The sequence below is a fragment of the Acipenser ruthenus genome, chromosome 2, assembly GCF_902713425.1.
Source record: "Acipenser ruthenus chromosome 2, fAciRut3.2 maternal haplotype, whole genome shotgun sequence".
NCBI classification, from domain to species: domain Eukaryota; kingdom Metazoa; phylum Chordata; class Actinopteri; order Acipenseriformes; family Acipenseridae; genus Acipenser; species Acipenser ruthenus.
The window spans coordinates 562,272-575,264 of record NC_081190.1 but is presented as its reverse complement, the minus strand read 5'-3'; the positions used below and the strand labels follow the sequence as shown (position 1 = coordinate 575,264).

The 12,993-nt window shown below is 42.6% G+C and overlaps 1 protein-coding gene across 2 annotated transcripts in view; it reads right to left on the bottom strand.

Moving 5' to 3' along the window:
• The window catches only part of LOC117403985 (dedicator of cytokinesis protein 2-like), a 428,344-nt gene that overhangs the window by 74,807 nt on the left and 340,544 nt on the right, over positions 1-12,993 (bottom strand). For both annotated transcript variants that reach the window (XM_058985710.1, XM_058985720.1), the window contains 4 exons: positions 12,099-12,177; positions 7,117-7,217; positions 4,896-4,954; positions 3,087-3,235 (listed from right to left, as the gene is read on the bottom strand). In XM_058985710.1, the coding sequence (XP_058841693.1) occupies positions 3,087-3,235; positions 4,896-4,954; positions 7,117-7,217; positions 12,099-12,177 (388 nt within the window). The remainder of the gene's footprint in view (positions 1-3,086; positions 3,236-4,895; positions 4,955-7,116; positions 7,218-12,098; positions 12,178-12,993) is intronic.

Sequence of the window (12,993 nt, the reverse complement as noted above, 5' to 3'; positions counted from 1 at the left end):
CCGGGTGCGTCCGGCCCTCTCATCTCAAACACTGTACAGGGTTTTTAAATTCAGAGTTTCAGTTTCCTTTTTGAGAAAGTTCCAGGTGCACATGTCTTTTACGGATCTCCTCTGAAGATATGAAGCCAGTGAAACAATGTTCGTTCTCCAGCATCAATTACTATAATTAACTATAGCTCATTTTGTTGGAGGGATTTAGTGTTTAGTTAGTAAACATTTAGTGAGGTAGACAAGAAGCTGCAGCAATACAGAGGAGGTAAAATAACTCTCACCACTGAGCTACTCAAACCCGCTGCCTTCCAAACTGCAGCCCAGCACTAACCACTGAGCTACTCAAACCCGCTGCCTTCCACACTGCAGCCCAGCACTGGATGCCTAATCCATTGTTTAAATGCACAGGTCAGGGGATTATTAGAAGAAATGTTCTGGCTGTTTATCAATTTAATTAAATTGTTCATGTATCCATTTAATACATTTAGCTTGATTGACCCCAGACCTTCTAATTCCTGCCAAATGCAGCGTATTGAATAAGTAACAAGCTTCTTAATTGCAAGCGCCCTGCATTACACTGAAGTGTCAATTACACTGATATCTGATGGCCTTTCAAACGATGGGTTTCAAAAGCACAATACAAGGAGCACTATAATCTTATTTAAGAAACAACGTCCATGGCAGAACTAACTTTAACTAACTTTAATACACTTATTATTACTGTGAATTACAGTGCAGTGCTGGAACAGTGCAGTTAAACTGCAGCTGCAGAGGATAGCCACGCTGCTCTGCCGGTGTGTCTGGGGGGCCCTCTCGCCTCTAAGCTGGGGCTCTTCTTATGTCTCTGCATGGGGGTTTGTGCTGCTGGGGGAGATGTCCTTGCAATGAGGGGACAAGCTGCTGTGCTGTCAACGTTGTGGATTTGAAAGACACCACGGTGCCATTTCACAGATGAAAAGGGGCCATTTTATCATTGTTGAAGCTTGACTATCCTTCATAAACATCTTTATATCTATCTGTCTATCCATCTATCTATCTATCGATCTATCTATCTATCTATCTATCAATCTATCTATCGATCTATCTATCAATCTATCTATCGATCTATCTATCAATCGATCTATCGATCTATCTATCGATCTATCTATCTATTGATCTATCGATCTATCTATCCAGTTGTTACTGGTTTCTATTGCAATAAAAAATCACATCTTTATCTGGCTCCTTTATTCTAACTTGACCATTTCTGCACATGTGAAATGTTTTTTGGGCAGGTATATTTTGAAAAGTAGCCAGCAGTAGTGGAAATGGTCTGTCCAATGCTGAGCACTGCTGTCAGGACTGTCACTTGTACAGACCAGTCTGGATTTGGACTTGAATCGTGGGTTTTATTTGAAATGCAGGAAATTATCCTTTCTTCAAGAGACGGTCCTCGTAGTGATACTGAAAAAAACAAACAGCAGGGTCCATCGAGCGTGTCCGGTGCTGTGTATTTTCCTGAAAGACGCAGAGGTTGTGCACTCGGGTGCTGTGATAGTCTTTCACCTCTGGGGGGTTGGTTTTCAATCTGGAATCGATCACCTTTGTTCTCAGTTCTGCTTCCCATTAACCCACATGTCAAAACCTCCAAATAGTTTGGAGACGATTTGGCACAACGGTCCGTTTTTGCTTGGGAGTGTTCCAGGTCTGAGTAGCAGGATAAAGTGATCCTTCAGGTCTGGATTATTCAAGTCCATTGGCTGATCTTTATGAAGCTGCATTGTTCCCCTACAGCTAACACTGTCTGCTTTTCATACTGTACTAAAGCACCCAGGAGTATTTAGGCAGAATGGTTCACAGTTAAGGTCAAACCATGACATTTGTTTTATATTTTTTGTTTTATTTTTGAGTTGGAGTCTTTTTTTTTGTTACATGTGAAGAGATGTATACATTAACATTGAAACAATAGCCTATCATAGTGTTCAGAGGGTGAGGATGCTGAGCCGAATCAAAGGGCTCGCTCTGCATCATAACGAGCTGTATTTCCATGATGATTAGAAGAGACTTTTTACTTTTTAATTGTCCTTGTCTGTTGTGACACAAACCATTTCAGATCACTACGATACCAAGCAGAACACTGCAAAGCAACTGGTAAGGGAATGAAACAGCATCTCTCTAGTGATTTCCTAAATTTGCAATAGATTGAAATGGTTTCAGACACAAAGAACTCCTTCACTGTTGGACTGGATCATGGCAGATTGCTCTGGGACTCACTTTATATATTTAGACTTGAAAGATCAAGTCTTATTTAAAGTGGCAATGCACAGCAGAACAGCAGATAGAGTTATAACCTGTTCACACTACATACAGTAAATCATGTTTTGATGTCTGTCAATGACATGAATGGCAATCACATAGGTTGTTGATCATGCATTAGTCAGGTTGTGTGGATAAGGTATGAGAGGCGTTTACAACAGGGGATGAGATCACACGAGCCTCACCATTACTTTGCATAAACCACAATGCACCAGGACATTTCTCCACCTGACAGCCGGTTATTTACAGCTGCTGAGATTGCAGCATGGCATCTTATTGAGATGGGCTTTGAGAGGAGGCAGCATAATGACCATTGCACACAGCAGACACTGTAGACATGTGTCAGCCTCTATGGCATTATTATAGAGCACATCATTTCTGTATGATAGCATTCCACCATTGCACACAGCAGACACTCTGTATAGAGTTCAACAAGGACTACGTGTCAGCCTCTATGGCATTATTATAGAGCACATCATTTCTGTATGATAGCATTTATACCAAACCAAGATACACCGTTAGAGAATAAGTGGAGACAGACTTAGGTTAAGACAATTTTCTTACAAAGGTATGAGAGTATGACTTGGGGTACCTAGTCATGTTACTGACGCTCAACTTGTCAAAGTTTTGAGATCAATCAGCTACTAGGAACTGGACAAGCACCGAAGGGCCGAATGGCCTCCTTTCATGTGTGGGTTTTCTCACGTTCTTATGTAATCTATTTCATTGTGTGCTAATCCACTTGGCAGCGGATGTGACCCGGTGTAAAGTGAATGCTGCATGGCGGCTGGGCGACGTACCGAGCTGAACTTGGCGGTGAGGCGGTACTCGCACAGCATCATGTCGAAGAATAGCGGGATGGTCGAGCGCTGCAGCTCCACGTGAGGCACCAGCGTCATCTCCAGGATCGGGCCCACTAGGTCAGGGATGAAGGAGATCTGGTGCTCCCCTGAAAAGAAACACACACATGCACTGTCATGAGAAGACCTGCCTGCCCAGATCACAGCAGTGTCCCGCATGCCCTGATCACAGCAGTATCCCGCATGCCCAGATCACAGCAGTATCCTCCCTGCCCAGATCACAGCAGTATCCCGCATGACCAGATCACAGCAGTATCCTGCCTGCCCAGATCACAGCAGTATCCCGCCTACCCAGATCACAGCAGTATCCCACCTGCCCAGATCACAGCAGTATCCCTCCTGCCCAGATCACAGCAGTATCCCTCCTGCCCAGATCACAGCAGTATCCTGCCTGCCCAGATCACAGCAGTATCCCCCCCCCCCGCCCCCCACCAGGATCGGGATAAAGACAATCTCGTAAACACCAGTACAGGACAAATCTGACACGTCACGTCCGCACACATCGCATTCAAATGTCTTTATCATGGAAAGATAATTTGCATGTGAATGAATACTTCCTCCACCAATGATATCAAGCTCATTTTGAAAATAAAAATAATGAATTATGAAACCTCAAACGCTGGCCCTCAGGGATGCTTTGCTTCAGCAGTGAATAATTCTCCAGACAGCCACAGCTCGTTCCTCATTGTCGTGCAATCATTCTGGCTCAGATTGTTAATTAATGTCAGTTTATGGACGCAGGGTAGTGCTTGACACAATCATGCCACATAAATCAGCCAGGCAAAAGGTATTTTCTGCAGGGCTGTTGTCAGAAGATTTACAGGTCTGCTTAGTTACCCTTTAGCCATGCATCTTCTGGATTGTGAATTGGTCAGATGTTAGAAGCTGAGATAATTGCACTCACTGTTTGTTATAGTGACATATCTGGGCCAGCCCTTCCTGCTGGCTTGCCTGTGACAGAGCTTGGTTCCAACAAGATACAGCGGGGAGAGCTCAAAACCAACAGCACTTGAGGTGTCGAGTCAGTTGGTTGCTTGAAGGCTCAAGACTTGGACGTTTGTGTACGATGCACTGTGCTGTAGCTACAGCACCCAGGTATCTGTTCTACCACAGCAGTATTGCCTGTTCTGCACACTGTACTTGCGAGCAATGAAAGCGCTTTGGATTTAGTATAATCTTTTTCGTGTCCTCCATTTCACCAAAGTAACAACCATGACAATATTCAACGTATAAGTAGAGGCAATGGCAAACACTCTGCTCACGCTCTGTAGATTGGATTTCTAGAGTCACTTCAGCCAATTTCAGTATATAAGACAAACGTTTCACTGATGAAGGCACTAACGAAACGTTTGCCAATGTGTCGACATTCTTTGACAAACAGCACAGGCAGACAGGACTCATGATGGAGGCGAGCATGTGGCAGCTTGCAGAGCTGGGAAGTGGAATCTTTTGCTTGAACAAAAGTTATTGTATTCTTGCTCTTATTGTATTACTTGTATTGTAACACTTGAAATGTATTTGCTTACGATTGTAAGTCGCCCTGGATAAGGGTGCCTGCTAAGAAATAAATAATAATAATAATAATGATCTAGAGACTGGGTGATATTGCATTGGTGCCACAGGAGGCTGTCTCCCAGCAGTCACTTAGACTCCTCCCTCAGTACAGCTTTCTGCATCTGCCTCTGAACTGCACTGTGTTGTGTGGGTTTGCTTACCCAGGCCTCCTGCCTAAATGCACTGGAGCCTTACCCAGATTGCACCACATGTCCCTGATTGAACCACCCAGAGCTTCTCGCATATCACCATACCTGCAGGAGAAAAAACAGAGAGAGAGAGAGAGAGAGAGAGAGAGAGAGAGAGAGAGAGAGAGAGAGAGAGAGAGAGAGAGAGAGAGAGAGAGAGAGAGAGAGAGAGAGAGAGAGAGAGAGAGAGAGAGAGAGAGAGAGAGAGAGAGAGAGAGAGAGAGAGAATGAGAATGAGAATGAGAATGAGAATGAGAATTTGAATTTTAAAATCTTTTTATTGAAACACCAAAAAAAATTGTTTATAAGAAACAGAAAAAAATATTCAACACCAATCCATTCTACACCATCAAACAGCAGCAACAATGATTAAAACACAAAGGGCAGCAACAGTGATAGAATCACGTTATCTTTTTAAAAATGAAAAATGAAATTGCAATCTTCACCCACCCCACACACTCCCTCTCCAATGCACCACCACCTTATCTTAAAATGATCCATATCTTGAACCATACTGTAATAAATGAATTCTGGTTGCAACCAGGACTCTAAAAACACACACAGCATCATCTATACCAGCGCAGGACAGCCTGTTCTTGCAGATTTCAAACTGGCTAGCTTCGCTTGACCTACGAGAAAGTTGACCGCGGTATTTGTTAGAATACTTAATAGAAAAAATTAGGGGTGGGCACAAATATCGATATTTTTATCGATATCGTTCGATATCGATAATTTCCACATCGCGATATCGTGGGATAAAAAAATCACGTCCGCTAGCAGAGACATTCTTTGTATTGCTAATCCTGCTAAAAATACAAACGCAGTATAATCACGTTTATTTTATATTAAGATACAACAAACCCCAAACATGCCAGTCATTGTTAGTCTGGTAGGCAGACACCACACACATTAAAGTATTATTTAACCATTGTATTCCATTGATTGGCGTTTTTCTTTTTCTAAGAACCCGATTAACAAATGTATTTCAAACATTCAATAGCTATAAATCTAGAAAAGCAACAAATCCACAACCTGTGTCCTCCCTCTCGTGTGCTCTACTCCCGTTTCTTCACCTGTTTCCTCTCACCGGCCAGTCTTACTGGAAACTATATCCTGCTGTCAAAAAGTGCGCGCACCAACTAATTAAGAAACAGGACCGTCTTTTTAAAGGGATGCACACCTAAAAACAAACTTAACACAAGAAACATAATACACAGGAAAATCGTCTTAAATAATTTGATATATGTATATATGTTTTTTTTCTTCCATTCAGAACGTACTCGCAAGGTACTGCATGCTATTTGCATGCTGCATTAAGCACTGTTGGGATTATTGTGAGAGATGCGCATGCCTCAGTGTGGTGCATTAAGCACTGTTGGGATTATTGTGAGAGATGCGCATGCCTCAGTGTGGTGCATTGCATTTTTTCTATGCGTTTACTTACCCTGTTATTAATGTATTTTTTAAATGTGAACTTTCTGTATTATATATGAGATGTACTTTTAAAACATCAAAACACATCTCAAAATAATGCAACATTCAGCATGACACCGTACTTAATACTTTTAGATGTGTCCTGCATTTATACGCAGAGCAGATTAAATTACTTCCGGATTGGCAGGCCTGCACAGTGAAGTATATAAATATTTCGGTTTTGAGGTGGCTGATGTGGCATGGAATAGTAAAACAATATAACAAGACCTTGTTTTTCTCCATGGATATTGTGAAGCAAAGCTAAGTTAAAGTAAGTTATTGCTTTTATTATGTAAATATCTGTTAACGTCTATATGTATTATATTGCAATTGTGATATTATATATTTCTGTGTTTTGGAAGACTTCGATAGTATCAATAGCGAAATACGTGCAAGATACAATTTTCATATTGATGCCTACCCCTACTAAAAATCAACATTTCTTTAGTAAAAAGTGGTTTGGAGTGAGAACGTTGCACTGTAATTACACAAGCATCTTTGTTATGACTGTGTTATTATGGTCTAATTACAGTGTAGTTAGACACACTTATTGTAAATTGTTTCCAAATGTGCAAACCAAGCAAAAAAGGTAAATGTTCTATGAGTGTTTATTTTGCTTCCTTCCAAATGGTCACTTATGATGCCCAGAGGATTACTCTGTGCTGTAACTGGTTTCTGCTGCCTCTTTCTGATGGGCAGAGCAGCACTGAGGCTGGGCTGTGTAGCTGGGATTCGTGGCTGACAGACACACTCACTTGTACAGGATGGCGGAGCGCTTCACGTGGGAGTAGTTCTCCAGCTGCAAAGACTTCTGGGTGAGAAAGGCTACGGCCAGGTGGAAGTAGTTGTTCCAGAGCTGGAATACAGAACACACAGACACACGGAATGAGAGAGGGAACATTCTGAACAGAACACTAAATGCATGGGACCAACATACACATGCTGCCAGTTCGTCTGGTGAGTAATGCAATAGGAACATACGAAAGTGACTTCAACCTCCTGGGAAGTGGTGAGATCAGAGTACAACACACACCCACAAGTGCCTTATTGCGCTTAGAAAATGGGTTAACTAACTACAAAAGTGAATTTCTTTTATCAAATATCCTTCTGCCAAGACTGCCCTAAGAAGAAACTGTCCTTTATAACTTTTTAAAATTAAAAAACAAAAATGCATTAAAAAAGATAACTAAAAGCAAAACACATTTTTATAGAGATTGAATTGATTAAAAACAAGAAGAGTTATCTATAGCTGTTGAATTAATCATTGCCATTGGAAGTGCAGTTTTGAAGATGTACAGGCATCTAGATTGTCATTCTGAACAGCAGGTTGAGCTGCAGCAAGCTAATTGGAGGAGCCTGCTGTTTGTTTGCTGCTTTCCTTGTTCTTGTCTGAGGGAGTGCAAGAGAAGACGTGACTCCACAGGGACAGACATTATGTGCTTTGAGACCTGCATCGGCAAGGAGATGCATTGCTGTTGATCTAAGGTCTGTGTATCGCCGACTCAGCCAGGTGTATAATGGTATGTTTTCTTATTTTTATTATTCTGGTGGCGTATGGATATCTACCAGTAATTTGCCCCTTTTTGAAAAGAAGTGCCGACCCATGGTGATACACTGTAATATCAACACCCCATGTGACCCAGGGTGTGCTGCATTTCAAACAGTAAATCAACCACTGCAGCCCTGGGGCATGGTGAGGCACACCCTGTAGTGTGTCATTGCACTTATAAAACAGGCAATTCAAAGATCAGAGCAATCGGTGATCATGCGATTGCTATAGATGCTTCCGTCATCCATAACATTTTATAAACGACTCTAACAGAACTGTTATCGAGCCACGCTGTCGATCCCGAGCCACTGGAATCCTTTAAGATCTGACTTTAAAAAGGTTTGGGTTCAACAAGCTATAGTGGTAACACCCGTACAAGCACAGCTAGGCTGAAGGGCCTGTGAAGCCAGAGCTGAAGCACATTTTCACAGGTGAGTTAAACAATTGCACTGGTTACAAACTAGCAAGAGGTAACTTAGCCTCTGCAAGTGGAAATGTAAAGCTGGGAATAAGGTGCATTGGAATTTACACAAGACACCAGGGTCAATACCTTTTCAGAACGACAGGAGCTGTACACAGATACAGAAGAAAAAATAAAAGAAATGACATAATCGAATGAGACAAATGGATGGGCAGACAATGCTTTTACAAGCAAGCTGCTTTTATTGCTTGTCCCGCCAGCATCATTTCAAACTCAGAAGCTGTCTTGTGGAAACGGTTTCTTTTGAATGCATTATGGACTGAGACCCAGGTGTCTGATAGCAAAATGTATACTCCTGTCAAATCCTCAGCCGCAGTGAAATAGCTCCCTCTGAGATTATGGAAGATTAATGTTTCCTTACAAGAGGCTACTTCAACACCAAGTCTCTAGCAATCAAAACAAGCGGAGCTGTTTAACACGGACCTGCTTCCTCTAGCGACACCTGAGTGTGGTGCTGTGTAGTTTAGAGGTAACCGGGTCCCCCTGTGTCGTCTGTACTGGGCACATACAGGAAGCAGTCTGGGCAAGGTTGTGGTAACCCACACTGATGTTGTCATTGAAAAATCACACCTTTAGTTGGATCAGCTTAGCAAACATGTCAATTAACTTGGTTTTAAATCAGGGGATATCACGGCTGGTTTTTAAGTTGTTACAGTCAATAAAAAGTGTTTAACAAAGACAGATTGAAATACCTACTGTGTATTAATCCTGGTATTTCCACAGGGGTGATTTACTGGCAGCTCAGAACACGTTGTAAATGTTCTGCTTTGTTCTCTCTCAGAGAATCACTACAATTATGAAAGAAAAACATCTGACATCTAGTTTATGTTTTGATAGTAAACCTTTAAAATGTGGTTAGCTACAACATCCTTGCTTTCTCAGCTGATGAGTACATCATTAAAATAGCAAAACAGTGACTGTTACTGTCTTTAAATGTACTTTTTACATCCAGCCGTCGCACACTGATTGGACAGAATCGATGTTTGCGTTGCACTGATTTACTCGCTCTGCAATGTTGTGCATTTTCCAAATCAATAAGATACCAGAGACCCAATCAATCAACACAGCTAATCAGCATCTGCGCCTGATCAATGCTCATTAGCGGGCTTATTATGGAAGTGGAGAGCATCATCTATTTAACATCACTAAACTTCATCTTGGTACCAAATCTAATTATGTATAGTACTAGTACTATATTTCTCCACAGTGAGTATCACTATTCCCTTTCTTTTCACATAGATTCTCCGATTTCCTATGGCATTGTTATTTAAAATGTATTGTTTGTGTGTAAAAACATGCCATTTTATTGTTCTTGTTTGACAGCCTGGATGGTGTTAAAATACCCCATCCAGATAAAATCATGAGAATGCGTGGCCAGCAGCGAGCATATGAGAAGCCCTGTGTCGAATGTGGCAGAGGGGTAGACTAGGTAATTAATAGCCAGTTAATCCCTCGGCCACAATATAAAAAACTGCAGCTTTGGCTGAACATGGAGAGTGTGTTCGGAGGCGGAACGAGACGTGAGTGAAAGAGAAATTAAAAGCTTAAACATAACAATTGCTACGCGTGCTGATTACACAACAGCACAATACTTGTTTTGTTTCATTTCGTGTCTGTTTTGTTTGTCTATTTGTTTTGGCCACCATGCCGTTTGTTTTGTGTTTTGTTTTGTTCAAATCTTTTGTTTATTTATAATTAAAACGCGCCGCAGCGCTTTTCAGACCCCAGTTCTGTCTCTGTGTATCTATTCTCTTCTGGGTCTGACATAAGAACATAAGAAAGTTTACAAACGTGAGGAGGCCATTCAGCCCATCTTGCTCGTTTGATTTCAGAAATTTCAAAAGATGACTGACACCAGTGCTTTAGATCCTGCTTGTTTAATGCCTGCACATCCTGGCTGCATGCTTATTTGATTAAAACAAAACGACAGGGGATACTCAGTTTGAAGAATTGAATTATGTAACAGAAGATAAAAGGCTGAATGTTCTACAAAGCAAACTGATTTTAACAAGGAAGGCAGAACAGAACCTTTCTTATAAATCTGGAATCGAATTTCATTTTCGTGAACAGCGTTACATTATGCTTTTTTTTTTTACCAGGTTTTATAGGTACCATTTAATAATTGTGAGATTATGAACACAGGGATGGAAAGAAGACTATGAGTCTTATTTCTACCCCTGTGAATCCGGAAAAAGGTTACATTAGTTCATCTAATTAATTAAGGGTATAGCTGGATCAAAGAGCAGAAGTGCTCCAGACCTCAAGGACACAGTGAAAGTAACCATCGCTCAGACCTTCTCTACTTTTCACCCGATGAGGGAGCCCCCTCGAGGCTCGCTCAGACCTTCTCTACTTTTCACCCAATGAGGGCGTCCTCTCGAAGCTCGCTCAGACCTTCCCTACTTTTCACCCGATGAGGGAGCCCCCTCGAGGCTCGCTCAGGCCTTCTCTACTTTTCACCCAATGAGGGCGCCCTCTCGAAGCTCGTTCAGACCTTCTCTACTTTTCACCCGATGAGGGAGCCCCCTCGAGGCTCGCTCAGACCTTCTCTACTTTTCACCCGATGAGGGAAGCCCCTCGAGGCTCACTAAGATCTTCTCTACTTTTCACTCGATGAGGAAGCCCCCTCGAGGCTCGCTCAGCCCTTCCCTACTTTTCACCCAATGAGGGCGCCCCCTCGAGGCTCGCTCAGACCTTCTCTACTTTTCATCCAATGAGGGCGCCCCCTCGAAGCTCGCTCAGCCCTTCTCTACTTTTCACCCAATGAGGGAGCCCCCTCGAGGCTCGCTCAGACCTTCTCTACTTTTATCCCGATGAGGGCGCCCCCTTGAGGCTCGCTCAGACCTTCTCTACTTTTCACCCGATAAGGGCGCCCCCTCAAAGCTCGCTCAGACCTTCTCTACTTTTCACTCGATGAGGGCGCCCCCTCGAAGCTCGCTCAGACCTTCTCTACTTTTCACCCGATAAGGGAGCCCCCTCGAGGCTCGCTCAGACCTTCTCTACTTTTCACCCGATAAGGGAGCCCCCTCGAGGCTCGCTCAGACCTTCTCTACTTTTCACCCGATAAGGGCGCCCCCTCAAAGCTCGCTCAGACCTTCCCTACTTTTCACCCGATGAGGCCGCCCCCTCGAAGCTCGCTCAGACCTTCTCTACTTTTCACTCGATAAGGGCGCCCCCTCGAAGCTCGCTCAGACCTTCTCTACTTTTCACCCGATGAGGGAACCCCCTTGAGGCTCGCTCAGACCTTCTCTACTCTTCATTGCTGCCGCTTCGTGTGGTCCAGTACGTCCACGCCCGCCTTCTGCGGCTTTCTCTGGGCTTCCTAACCTCTTATGCACCACAGTGAATCGAACGCTGCTGTCCCTTTTACAACAAGTTTACAACCAAATAACTGCTGACTATGAATGTAATATAATGCAATGCAACTAAAAAAAAATGCTTACTTTTGATAAAAAAAAAATATGTAATGCTAAAAAAAAAAGTTTTGGGAAACAAAAACCTGTAGTGCTTTCCAAAATGTTACTTCCCAAGCATCTTCAATTTCAGATAAAAAAAGGGTTTGAAATCCGGATTATAATATGTTAACTCATTAGCACACACACACACACACACACACACACACAAATTTTCAATGAAGCCCCCTTTCCAAGTACTCCCAAGTTCATCTGCTGGACATTGAAAAGTTTGGATGTTTCTGTGAAACCCACCTGCAGTTCAAAATTGGATCCGTGGAGGAAGTTCTGGGTGAGAGTCTCAGCAAACTGGTTGATTGCTCGGCAGAACACCCTTGAGAAAGTGAGAGAGGGAGAGGAAGAGGAGAAGGCTGTCATCACACCTACATAGAAATGCAGTTTGGCACAATTTATCAAGGAGGATGCTGTGGCCGATGCTCACACTTACACTACGGTCACTCTTGTCACCTGTTACCCCTCAAACCCCTGACCCCTCTAAACACCACTACATCTTCTAACTGACTGGATGTGACCTGGCAGCTTCTCAGCAGCAGGGTCGCAGCTCAGATTATGATTTGCTTGTTGTGTTCACTTGCTCCTGGTACAGTATGGTTTGCAAGCAGATTTATTTAACCTTCTGTAGCACCAGATTTCATTTTCTTGCATGCACCTGGATGCAGGTTTGTTAAGGCTCCTAGATCATGGCATTTGCAGTACTGTCTGAATCTGAGAATGAACCTGTAGAAATCTATCAGAAACGTGTTTTCATGAAGCCTTGTTTCTGAACAGTTCAATGTCAAATGTGTTTCTCATTGTTTTTTGTTGCTCACGTTCAAAAAACACAGGCTGTTTGTGTTGTTCTATTGTACTGTACCTGCCTGCAACCCGAATCACTGTGTAATCATTTCCTCATGTAAATCAGCCTGCATGCTGTATCACCCTGTCACATTTTAATGAGTCTGTTGCTTTTTGAGAAGGATTGAAAATATTGCTTTTGTCCTTTGGCAGAATGTGTTATTTTTCTTTTCGCCAGAAAGCCTTTCACTTACTGCCTCTTCATACAAATATAATTTGCAGCTGATAGAGTTCTTTGAGGAGAGTTTCACAGAGAGCTTCCTTAACAATCATCTCTTCATGATTATTAAAACCA